Here is a 12766-nt window from a genome sequence, read left to right on the forward strand (position 1 = left end):
GAACTTCTGTCTCGTGTCATATAGCCAAGACCCTGCTATGTCTTCATCCTGAGCACAGCATACCTACACCACCATCCCCATATTCCACACCTCTGTCAAAGATGCCTATGCTACTTATGCAGATAAAGAAAGAGATAATTGGTAGAGAATGACTGTTAGCACAAGTGTCTCCAAGCCTATCTAGCAGGAGGTGATAGACTTACTGAGGGACATTTCTCATTTTCCATTTTTGTAAGCAATTTTTTTTTTTTTTTTTTTTTTTAGAAATTTTTTTTTTTTTTTTGGTGCAGAGAAATTTGTTTTGTTTTTTTCCCATACTTGTCATAACTTTGAGGCGCTGATGGAATGTGTTCAATGTAATGTTGATGGAACAGTCAAAGGGATAAAAGCCCTTGTAAGAGGGAAACACCTGCAGTGTCTCTGGGAAAACTCCAGTGTGGGGTGAGAGAGGCCTAAAGGAAAAAGGCATGGACAATTTGTTAGCCCCAAGTGATAATCTTAGAAGACAATGATATGGGCTCCTCTTGGTGAGCCCTGGCTGACCATGTGTACCATTTTAGAGAATAAGGTATTTTTAAGGTCTTAAAGTAGATGCATCTTTTCGTCAAAGCTTTTCGAGATAAGACCCTGGTACAAATCCTTGTTGACCATTCCTTTCTGCTGTCCACCAGCCATCCTCGCCTTCTGCGATGATTGCTATGATGTCTCCTGCACTGATGTCCAGTTCATCGGTGCTCTGAAAGGAGAGACCCAACAGAGGGAGTGGAAATCTGGTTAGCCTCAGTACTCATACTCTTCTGCATGTTTTGTGGGGGGGATTTTCCTAGCTCCCATGGTCCTAAAGCATATCCTACGCATCACACTGTGATAATGAATCTGAAATATCAGACTCACACTCAGTGTGTGGCTCCATTTTTACTGAGCTTGTCATATTGGGGCTATCAACTTTCTTCCCATCTCCTCAAGATCTCCGGAGTGGAACAGAAATGTACCCATCCTGCATTCACTCCCTGTGCAGATTAGATCTTGTATCATAGGAACATCCTCTGCCAGAAGAGACTAAGGCCAGGTCTATGCTATAAACTTACACAGGTATAATTATGCCACTTGGGGGGTGTGAAAAATCCACACCCCTGAGCAATATAGTTATACCGACATAACCCTTGGTGTAGACAGCGCTATGTCGACGTGAGAGCGTCTCCCAGTGACGTAGCTAATGCCTCTCGTGGAGGTGGATTAACTATGCTGATGAGCAGTGCTTAATTTGTAGTGAAAGAGGTACCAGGGTTTAAGCAATTTTTTACATTCATAACTGACGTGGAAAGGCTAGAGGTGCCAGGGCTCTGAACTGCCAAGCCTAGAGGTGCCGGGGCTCTGAACCGCCAAGCCTAGAGGTGCTGGGCTCAGCCCTGGCACAAATTAAGCACTACTGATGGGAGAAGCTCTCCCATCAGCACAGCAGCATCTTCAGTAAAGCACTACAGCGTCACAGCTGCATGGGTGCAGCTTTTGAAGTGAAGACCTGTCCTAAATGCAACTCCCTCCTGAACCAGCCAGTCATGCTCCTTCGTTAGAGCAATACAAGGCTACATGCTCAAAGGAGATAAAAATGATGCCTCCAATAATCTCAGTCTGGGGGAGATTTCTCATCAGGACAATTGATCTCTGGTTACCTGCATGGTAGAATAGATCTCTGCTGCTGAGCAATAGTGGTCAACAGTGGTATAATGATTATTCATGAAACATGCTATTTTCCCCCCCCCCAGGAAATAGCCAGACTGACTTGTAGTGATTCTATCAGCCCATTAAGTGATGCTGTCCTGTTTTCTGTGGGATGGGGCATCAATTCACTGTCCAAAGAGCAATGAAATTAAAACAGTGATAGCACAAGCTCTAAAATTTTTGCATTCAACAGATCAGATCAATCTAATTGGAATATAATGCTCAAGTGTGTGGAAGTCTACCCCCAGGTTAGGAATAGTCCATCTTCATGAAAGGAATTCAATAATTCCCCTTAAGGCAAAATGCCATGAATGCTGAGGTACATTAAAATGACCCTGAACAGGCCCTAAAGCAAATATCTCTCCAACCAATGAATGAGAGTAGAAAAAACATTTGAACACCCTGAACTACATAGGAAATTCTCTTCAGCTGCACTGACATAATCCAACTTTTGTTTGGCTTCAGTTAGAAGAGGGGTAGTCAATTATTTTTTGTCAAGGTCCAAATGTCTTGGTCAAGGAATAGTCAAGGTCCAGGCTCCAGATAAAAATGATGATGATAAATAAATTTTTAAAAAAAGACTTTGGGGTCTGTTCAAAAGCATCTGGTGGTCTGGATTTGGCCTGCGGGCTGCCTATTGACTACCCCAAGTTAGGATCTGACTCATGTTGACCTCTTACAAAGAGTCTCCTAAGTGATGTGTTTTCAATGTGGGTCTCATAACACACGAACAAGGGCACTTTCTATGGAGCTGAAAGGGGGCCAATTCAAAACTAATAAAAGGAAATCTTTTCCCAAACAACACATCATTTGACTGTGGAACTCTTTGCCAGAGGATGTTGTTGAAGCCAAGAATGAGCACAATTCAAAGAGAGATTGGCCATTTGTATGGATAGCAAAAGTATCCATAGTTCATGCTAAGGAAAAGAATATTGGAAGGGAGGTAAAACCCCATGTTTCAGGGTGTAAACCAATCTCTTGCTATTGGGGATTAGGATGAGATCATGGGGGCAGATTATCCCACATCTGCTTACTGTGGGGCTTCTTGCACCATACTTTGGAACATCAGGCCATTGTCAGAGGCAGGATAGTAGACTAGATGGACCTGGCCAGTAGAATGACTCCTATACTTCTATGTGTCCTGTGTAGGAGCATTAAGGGCAATCATAACGCTAACGGCTCTTGGGCTGCTTTGGCATTCTAATTTATAAACATCATCCTCACTTTACCTCCTTTGAAAAACAGTCTAAAATCTACAGATGAAAAGGTGCGTGGTGTTAGTAAACTCTTGCTTTAGCAAGTCAGCTTGTCCCTGTTGTGACTTTACTCATGATGTCTAACGGAATTAGGTCTGAAGTCAGGAACATTACAGTACCCTAGTTGAGGACGCTGGTTGCTCATCAGCAGTGTCTTCAGATTAGTGAGCATGTCAGGCCAAGCTCCTTCCATTTGCCCAAGGGGCCTGTGCTGGGACTGGCACTTGGCAGGAGCAATCAACAGGGCACAGTGTATTTCCAGGGGACAAATGTGAGGGAGGGCTGTGCCGTCTGACTCCAACATCAGAATGTCAGTGTGTGTGGTGTATCGGTAGCTTTTTCATTAATATAGTCCCTCCTCCTGCATCTGTTTAATGGAGCTGGAATAATACAAGCTCATAGTATTTCCACCATGCAAGAACTGGAGTAGCATGACAAAGCCAGATCTTGTGGTGTTGTTTCAGCTCCATTTAAAAAGTGCCTCAGGGGTTATTTAAGTAGAAAATGGATACAAATATTTATATTGCAAATCCCCCACAAAACCATAACTAAACTGAGGCAAAGGCAGAAGACAGGCTGGGAGTCTGTATCTGGCAATAGTTATGAACAGGAAATCAGTATGACTTGTTCTAAAATCCTTTTGTGCAGTGGAGATTGTGTTGGAAGTCTGCCCCTGCTATGGAATACAGACAACACATCAATCTGGTCTTGGGGTAGGATTCTCCAGATGAGGATGGGGTCAAATGGAGAACAGCTTTTAGATAATATTTGACAGACTCTCACTCCTCTTTTCTAGGCTGAATAAAAGCCAGGGAGGATTTTATAACATGAGCTGCAACCGTATTCCCTTGGGCTGTAGTCTCAAAAATTTCACAAGTGAAGTAGATTCAGAATGAGTCATTACTTGGATGGGAGATCACAAAGGAAAACCCAGGTGCTGTACAAAGTGGAGGTGCCATTCCCTGCTGACCTGCTCTAGATTCAGTGTCTCAGTATGGTGTCTGAGGGCACTGTTTTCCAATGAGCTGTAAAACAGGGTCCTGACCATTTTGTCAGTAAAGATCCTATTGTCCTCTTCAGCAAAAACAGTAAGAGGGGACTCGTCTTGCTATGCTGCCAAGATTCCAGTTGGAGTACATGCATTCTTCTACCCTAAACTCCCTCTGCATTTGTAACTGGATACAGTAGTCATCATTTCCTGCCCTAAGTTGCTATCCAAATGTTCTGGATTCCAATCCTACATCAAGATCCGCTAGTGTGTACCTCTGTAGAGACCCATTGATTCATGGGAGTAGGGGTTGAACTAGCAAATCCTGATGCTGAATCAGGACCTTAACTAACTTCTCTTACATTTTTATTGGGACTATTTTTATACATCTTCCTGTAAAGCCAGGTGATTTAGTTACCATTAGCCAAAATGTACAAAGCTTCTGTGTTGAATGAGTCTCTTCTATCCCTAAAGAGACAAGGGTTGGGATGGTTTGGCACCGTTATTGATGAAACACATTAATGTGCAGCAAATTGAAATAAACTTTTATATACTGTTATCTTGGGGGCAGTATGGTCTAGTGGCCAGAGCAGAGACCTGGGAGTCACAACTCCTGGCTGCCACAGACTTGCTAGGTGAACTTAGCTAAGTAACTCTCTGTTCCATCTGTTTCCGCATCTATAAAATGAGGATAATGCATAACCCCTAGGGGTGTTGAGAATTAATGGGCTCTTTGAGTCAAAGGTACTATTTTAAGCCTAGTGCATTACGACATTCGTTTTTTAATCCTTTGACTACCTGGGCTGTGTAGTCGTAGAGCACTCTGTAGTCCTGTGATGGTGTGGTCGCTGCTTGTTCACCCACATTAATAGCTGCGTAGACTCCATCCACTTTCTCGTCTAGAAAAACAGTGAAACAAAGAGTTCAGCCACTTATAAATGCAAGGAATCATTTGCAAGAGTTCACAAACACAAGGGTATCTACTCTTCTCTCTGTGCACTGGGATGTGTGTGCCTACAGAAACTGCTATGGACTCCAGGTAAAGCTATGCACAACAACTGCCACTGTCTAGAGGAGTCAGAAACTAGCTTTCACTCCATTACATGGTAAGACTGCAGGGTAAATGTTTTTCCTGCTTAAAATATAGTCCCAAATGGTCTAACAAATAATTATAATAAAACTGGTTTGTGGTGGGATCTGTGATTTTTCTGAGGGGAAAAATAAAATTATCTAAAATATAATGCAGTGCAAGAAAAGTTCAGTGAGCCTTAGTAGTAATTTAGATGGTGCCATGATGGAATATGTTACTGGTTTGACCTTTCTGAAACATGTTGATTATTTAATCCAACCTGTCATAACTGAGAAGAGGAAAACATTCATTCAGTGTTATTGCAAGAACAGATATAAATGCCTCGGTGAAATAGTGATAATTAGGCCTTGTCCACACTGTGTTTTGGTAGTATAGTTAATCTAGAAAGCCCTCCCAGTGTGGAGATAATTATGTTGCTATAACTGTGTCTACACTAGTGCTTATACTGGCATAACTATGTTGGTAAAAAAATCACACCCTTATCTGCTACAGCTATACCAGTATACCGTAGCTATACCAGTATAATTTTTAAGTGTAGACCTGACCTAAGGATTGTTCAAAAAGAGTTTGATCCTGCATCTCTGTAGCCAATGAGAGTTTTGCCATCAGTCCAAAACCCCTACCAAGGCACTTCTTCAAAAGCATTTAGCACTGACCTAATTCTGCTCTCATGGAAGTCAATCCCCTTGCTTCATAATAAATAATGGCCATTAAGGCAAAAGAAAGCTGCAGTGTATTAAACAGGCAAATGTCACACTATTGTTTGTACTGTCAGATTTTTATCTCAACACTATGACTTTAGGTGTTTGCACTTAGCCAGAATTTGGAATGTAATTAAGTCCTGGCTGGTTAAAAGGAACTTATTACAGCATTCCTCCACAATGCTATACCTGCCGGGTCTGTCCTCCTGCTGAGGCATAAGGGAATTTCCCATGTAAACTGTCTGTACATCCCTGGGATAATAGAGCCCTTGCAGAGGGCTGAGAAGATAGGATCCTTGTAAACCTTCCCACAGTAAATCCTGATCCCATTCCAAGAAGTGGCTTGGATTCTTCAGATGACTGAAAGAACAATGTAGCAGGAAGTGAAGAAGCTGAATGCAGGTAGATAACCACGATATGCACAAACCTCTGAAGGCCTTGTCTTCATTAGGAACAAAGTTGTATTCTTAACTTGAGTTAACTAACGAAGTAAAATCTTAGTGAAGAGCAGGCAGTCTGTAATTTTCACATGAGTTGTAAATCAAGGTAAACCCTAGGCTCCCGCAGAGTTGTTATCTCAGCCTGCTAACTCATGTGAAAACTACAAATTGCCTTGTCCTTGGTAGGATTTTACCTCATGTTAATTACCACATGTTCACTAATGTGGGCTAAGAATTCATGGTTTTTTCCTAGTGAAGACACACCCAGAGTCTCAGGCACACCTGGGCAAACTGCAAGAAGAATGTAGGTACCAAAATCCCATTAGATTACCATGCATATTCTCTCTAAATTTAGGGGCATGCTCCTGCTCCCATAGAAGTCCATGCCAAAACTCCCATTGATTGCAGTGGATGCAGGACCTGGCCTCAGCTCACTAAATGAGACCCATTCTGTCAATGGATATGAGTACTGGGTTCCCACAGGCGCCCTGCGTGAGCCCATCTGTGCATAGTATTTGGTCCCAAGAGTAGCATCTCATTTTACAACGAGCCTGCTCTGATCCTTCAACAAAGTCACAATCCACCCTTTGTGACATCAGAATTTACTATCGTGGAAGCAATTATGATAATTATTATCCGATAGTGGCCTTTATAAATAGCATGATCTAAACTGGCAGAAAGGAGAAGTTAATATAATGTAGACCGGTTTCAGTGGTAGCTGTGTTAGTCTGTATCAGCAAAAAAAACGAGGAGTCCTTGTGGCATCTCTAAGGTGCCACAAGGACTCCTCCGTTTTTTTGCTAATCTAATGTAGACGCACAAACAGCTGTGAGCAGATCGGGGAGGCATTAAATGTGACAGATGCTGTTCATATGTTACTGTATAGACATGTGGGACCCAATCCTGGGAGGCACTGAATGCCTTCAACTCTCATTCAGGTTGTATTCACAGGGACACCATTGAATTCTATAGAAATGGATGGCACTTGGGCTCAGACTTTTAAAGGAGCCTAAGTCTCATTGCAAGTCAGTGGGACTTAGACTCCTAAATGCCTATTTCATTCTCAGAAATGAGACTGAGGCTCCTAAATCAGTTAGACATTGTAACTCTGAGCAGAGCAACATCTATGTACCTTTAAAAACCCAGACCTTGCAGATCTAGCCTGCATGAATGGCACTGAAAATTCCCACTCTTCGGGGGAGTCAAACAAGGGATTTAGGAGAGACTGTATTCCATTTCTGGGTGGCTGCGTGCAGAGGCAGATGTAGTGAAGGAAACTGGTTCCAACAGCATTTTTTTTTTTCATTAGGGGACAATCACAGTTTAAATCTCCTTAGCTGGTTTTAAATCGAGCCAATAAAAATGTCACAAACCATTATTTCCTGTGCTGTCAAAATATTATGCTTTGGTGCCCTCTAATGAGTGATACAAGTGACGTGCAGGGCCATCCTTAGGCATACCGCATACGCGGCTGCGTAGGACACCTGAAAATTTGGGGCAACCCTGGGTCTTAGTGTCCACCCTTCCACCTCTTCCTATCCCTATTCTGACCTTTCCTGCAGGCTCCCACCACAGCAATCTGTGGCAGCCTGGTGAGTCTTCCTCCAGAGGAATTTGTTAGTCTCGAAGGCCTGGTCTACACTGGCGGGGGGATCGATCTAAGATGCACAACTTCAGCTACGAGACTAGCGTAGCTGAAGTTGACGTATCTTCGATCGACTTAGAATCACTTACTTCGCGTCGTCGCGGCGTGGGATCGATGACCACCGCTCCCCCGTTGACTTTGCTTCCGCCTCTTGCCGAGCTGGAGTTCAGCAGTCGACGGGAGAGCGATCAGGGATCGATTTATCGCGTCTACACTACAGGCAATAAATCAATCCCCGATAGATCGATCACTACCCGCCGATCCGGCGGGTAGTGTAGACCTATCCTAAGGTGCCACAAGTACTCCTGTTCTTTTTGCGGATACAGACTAACACAGCTGCTACTCTGATTCCTCTAGAGGGAATCTAGTACTTAAAAGTGAAAATGCCTGCCAGACCTATTAGCACAACACTGAAACTGTTAAAGAGGCATTCAAGTAGTAATGAAGTCATTTAACAGGCATTTGCCAACCCCCAGGTATACAGTCAGTTTCTGAATTTACTGACAAAAATAGTTGTGCATTACTGTAATGTTTACTCAGAACGTGTTTGTCTACAGGACCTTGGTTTAAAATTTGCTTTAAAAAGATTTCATTAGTGTGTTGCTAAAAATTATAAAATTACATCTCTTAAAAAAATTCTTGCTTAGATTTTTTTTTTTTTTTAGATGCACAATCTAAGTATTCATCTTTTTAGCCTTAAATGCTTGGATCTTCAGACATATAGTTTTTTTTTTTTAAATAAATCCTTCAAATGACTACCTTTATCTAAAATACACATCCGAGCCCGGGCTGCTGTTGGGCATAAGGGCACCAGTTTAATAATACTGCATAGGGCCCCATAAATCCTAAGGATGTTCACAGGGACACCAGGCTGGGCCACAGGAAGGCGTGGGAAGGTTTCCCCATGCTCTACGTAAGTAGAGGAAAAAACTGTGTTCCTAGACCTTGAGGTCTCAGTCAGAATTTAAACTTCACACATCCAGAGGAATAGTACAGCTCATACTAGTCTCCATGGTGGGGGAAGCTGCTTGCTACATGTTTGTGCTGTACTGATGTCTAGATTATAGTCTCAAGCTAGCTCATAGGATAGATAACATGTTAATGTTTTATCACATAGTTTATTCTCCATGCAACAAGCATGTAAATGATTTGATTCATAGGACCAGATACATCTTTTGATTTACATCTGGTAAAACATACCTATAGGAGGGGCTGTGGGAATGATGGTTTCACTGGAGTTTCTGCTATTTCCATGTAACAATCCGGAGAATCTGTGGAACCAAAAGAAGCCGGTGATAGAATGTACAGAATATGTTGTATATTCCTGAAACTTCCAGAGCGCTAGTCCACTGCCATGTAATCTTCCTCATTCCTCCCATTTGTCACCAACACTTTTGGCCAAATGTTTCCTCTTTGGAAACTTTTGTTTTGTTTTGCACTAGAGCAACAGACACACTTATTTTCATTTTAAACAAAGCCTAGTAAACTAGCAAATCTTTTGAAGTTTGCCAATCACTAAACTGTACACAAAATAAAGTATATTTTTATATTATACATTTATATTTTTGTGATAGTTTTATCTTATGGACAATTCAAGATCTAAAGACATATGAAGCAAAGCTTAAACCATCCCATCGTGACAACATGATGGATCTGTTGACTGGTCAATTGCAAGGGGTGACATCCTTTTTTCCCCCCCCCCTTTCCTTTTCTCCTCATGATAATGCACTTGAACATAGAAAAAATGCTGGCTTTTGGAATGTTGTAGACTATAATACACTTGTCTAAAAACTGTCAGTTTTAAAATATAGCAAACTATTTATATTTTTCTCCCTGGATGTTTCCCCAACCAGCATAAACTGTACTGGTATAAACAATCTTCTACTAATATAATTGGGTCCACATTAGGGCTTTCATCGGTATAAATATTCCTGTATAAATCTGATCCCTAACCAACAAGTCTATACCACTGAAACTTTTAAACGCAGGCCAGGCTTAAAGCTATTTGCTAATCTGTGGCATGGTAGTGCACTATGGTTTAGCACAGAAGGTATGGCTGGAAAAGACAACTGTCTGTCCCCCTCTCACCACTTAAGTCGTTTTTGTCACTATATGTCCCAGTCCTATCACAAAGCAGAATTAAGTGTGCCCCAATTACTTGCTGGCTGGTCAGTTTCTTTTAAAGTTCTCCCTTCCCGCCAGCAACAATGTGAATAGCTAATCTTGCTTTACTTTAAATTCTGCTAAATTAATTATTGGTGTATGTATATGATATGCATGCATATCACATCTGCCTTTCACCATGATTATGGAAGCAATGACTTTCAAGATCTATATTTGTCACTTGCATGTATGTAACCATATATTGCTTCCTACACAGAAAAGCATTTCCATAAGGAACCAATATACTCACCTTTTCATCATCCCACAAGACTGGACTGGGCTGTTGCTACATCTAGGAGATTCTCTGGCATAATAATTCTCATATCCTATTGGAACTACAATGGGATAATTGTTAAAAACAAGGGTGTAAACAGGCAGAAGGTATCCATTTCCCCCCTCTACCAGCAATGCAATTGATTTGTTTCCATAGCATGGTGGTTAGTCTTCTAATCTAGAGCAGGAGTGGCCAATGGAATTCTGCAGTGTAACCACGCTCCTCTTTAATACATAAGTGCAGCCCACGCAGACCTCTGAGCTCATCTACGCTAGGAAAACTACTGATGACAGATGTCAGTAATGGGTACTGCTGAGCTGATGCTTAATACAGTTCTGCTGCAAGTATAGCACAGCTGCAGCACCATTTCAATAGCTATGGTCAAATTCTAATCAGGAAGGCTGCTGCCTCAATAATAGGACTTCTGCCATCTTTGTCATCCCATTTTTGTTTAGGAGCAAAAGCTAATCACCCTGCAGCTCTCAGCTACTAACTGAGGATGATGACTGTCAGCTCTTCTGGATTTTTTTAAATGTATAGACAGAGATTCAGGAATTCCAGCCACATCTGGGGAATTTTTTGGCCCTGTTGTCAGATGCTGTAAAGTAGGTATTTCCTGGTATCCATGTGTAGATAAATATCAGCCTACCTCTCTCGTCCCCAAAGAGAGAGAGAGAGAGAGAGAGAATTTGCTATCCACCATGGGGCTAGTCAGGGCTAGTCGACTTCACACCCACAACTCACATCCGAGTTAGTTTTGAAGAGAGAACGTTTCTTTTTAACAGCGAAGTCCTCATCTGTGGTTCTCTTATATAACAGAATGCATGTGGTCGCCTGTGTATCTTGTACTTTAAAATACTACAGCTTGCAGGCCAGAAACTAGCCACAAGCTATGCTGAGAAGTAATGAGCCGCAACTGAGGGTGAAGAGTAGCATTCATACTGAGAAACTGCTGACGTGTAAAAGTAAAGAAACATGCCTCTGTGCCTCTCTCTGTCTCTTTTCTTCTCTATAATGTTTAAAGGAGGTCTGAATGCTTTTTTTTCCTGTTTATTTTAGAAATATAGGTTTCATCTATACCAAGGGTGGACAAACTATGGCCCGCGGGGCACATCCAGCCCTCCAGCCAGTTTAATCCAGCCCTCGAGCTCCTGCTGGGGAGCAGGGTCTGGGGCTTGCTCTGCTCCCACGCTCCAGCAGGGGAGTGGGGTCGGAGGCCGCTCTGCGTGCGCGCGCACGCGGCGAGGCTCCTAGAAGCAGCAGCATGTCCCCCTTCTGGCTCCTACGCTTAGGGGCAGCCAGGGGACTGCGTGGGCTGCCTCTGCCCCAAGCGCCACCCCCACAGCTCCCATTGGCTTGGAACTGCAGCCAGGGCTGGCTCCAGGGTTTTTGCCGCCCCAAGCGGCGCAAAAAAAAAAAAGCCGCGATCTGCGGCGGCAATTCAGCGAGAAGTCCTTCGCTCCGAGCGGGAGTGAGGGACCGTCTGCCGAATTGCCGCCGAATAGCTGGACGTGGCCAGCTGGTGTCTGGAGCCAGCCCTGACTGCAGCTAATGGGAGCTGCAGGGCCGAGGCCTGCGGACGGGGCAGTGTGCAGAACAGCCTGGCCACGCCTCCGCATAGGAGCCGGAGGTGGGACATGCCACTGCTTCAGATAAGCACCGCCTGGAGCCTGCACCCCTGACCTACCTCCCGTGCCCCAACCCCCTGTCCCAGCCCTGATCCCCCTCCCACTCTCCAAACCCCTAGGTCCCAGCCTGGAGCACCCTCCTACACCCAAATCTCTCATCCGCAGCCCCAGCCCCACCCCAGAGCCCGCACCTCCAGTCAGAGTCCTCCCCCTCACCCGCTCCTGCACCCCAACCCCAATTTTGTGATCATTCATGGCCCACCATACAATTTCCATACCCAGATGTGGCCCTCGGGCCAAAAGTTTGCCCACCCAATCTACACTGTTTTTCATAGAAGACTACTGACAGCTGGAGAACTGGAAAGCTTATTCATCAGAGATACTAACACCAGTCAAACCTAACTGAGAGGGGAAGCTTAATTTTACTCAGGGCTTGTCTAAACACAAAAGTTGTAACAGTTTAACCTATACCAGTGTAGATAAAGTGGTACAACACTTTGTGCCGAGTCTGTACAGTGCCTAGCACAATGGAATCCTGGTGCAGAACTAGAGTGTCTAGGTGCTATGATAGTGATAATAATAGTGTGGACACAGTTATAGCAGTGTAAATATACCACTATAGCTTGTTTCCATATGGGAAGAGGAATAAGCTACAGTAGAACTGCAGAGTTACGAACACCTTGGGAATTGAGGTTGTTTGTAACTCTGAACAAAAAGTTATGGTTGCTCTTTCAAAAGCTTATAACTGAATATTGACTTAATACAGTTTTGAAACTTTACTATGCAGAAGAAAAATGCTGCTTTCCCCTTTATTTATTTTATTTTATTTTTAGTAGGATTGTTCCATTTTACAACTGCT

At 43.2% G+C, this 12766-nt stretch overlaps 1 protein-coding gene across 1 annotated transcript in view; it reads right to left on the reverse strand.

Moving 5' to 3' along the window:
• Window positions 1-323: 323 nt before the first annotated feature.
• Window positions 324-12766, reverse strand: part of PSTPIP1 (proline-serine-threonine phosphatase interacting protein 1) — a 94113-nt gene continuing 81670 nt past the window's right edge. The window contains exons 12-15 of the mRNA XM_026648542.2: window positions 10256-10340; window positions 9043-9113; window positions 4765-4865; window positions 324-736 (exon numbers count right to left, since the gene is read on the reverse strand). Of these exons, the coding sequence (XP_026504327.1) occupies window positions 605-736; window positions 4765-4865; window positions 9043-9113; window positions 10256-10340 (389 nt within the window). The 3' untranslated portion in view covers window positions 324-604. The remainder of the gene's footprint in view (window positions 737-4764; window positions 4866-9042; window positions 9114-10255; window positions 10341-12766) is intronic.

Source organism: Terrapene carolina, unplaced genomic scaffold (genome assembly GCF_002925995.2).
Source record: "Terrapene carolina triunguis isolate 2854851 unplaced genomic scaffold, T_m_triunguis-2.0 Scaffold67, whole genome shotgun sequence".
NCBI lineage: Eukaryota > Metazoa > Chordata > Testudines > Emydidae > Terrapene > Terrapene triunguis.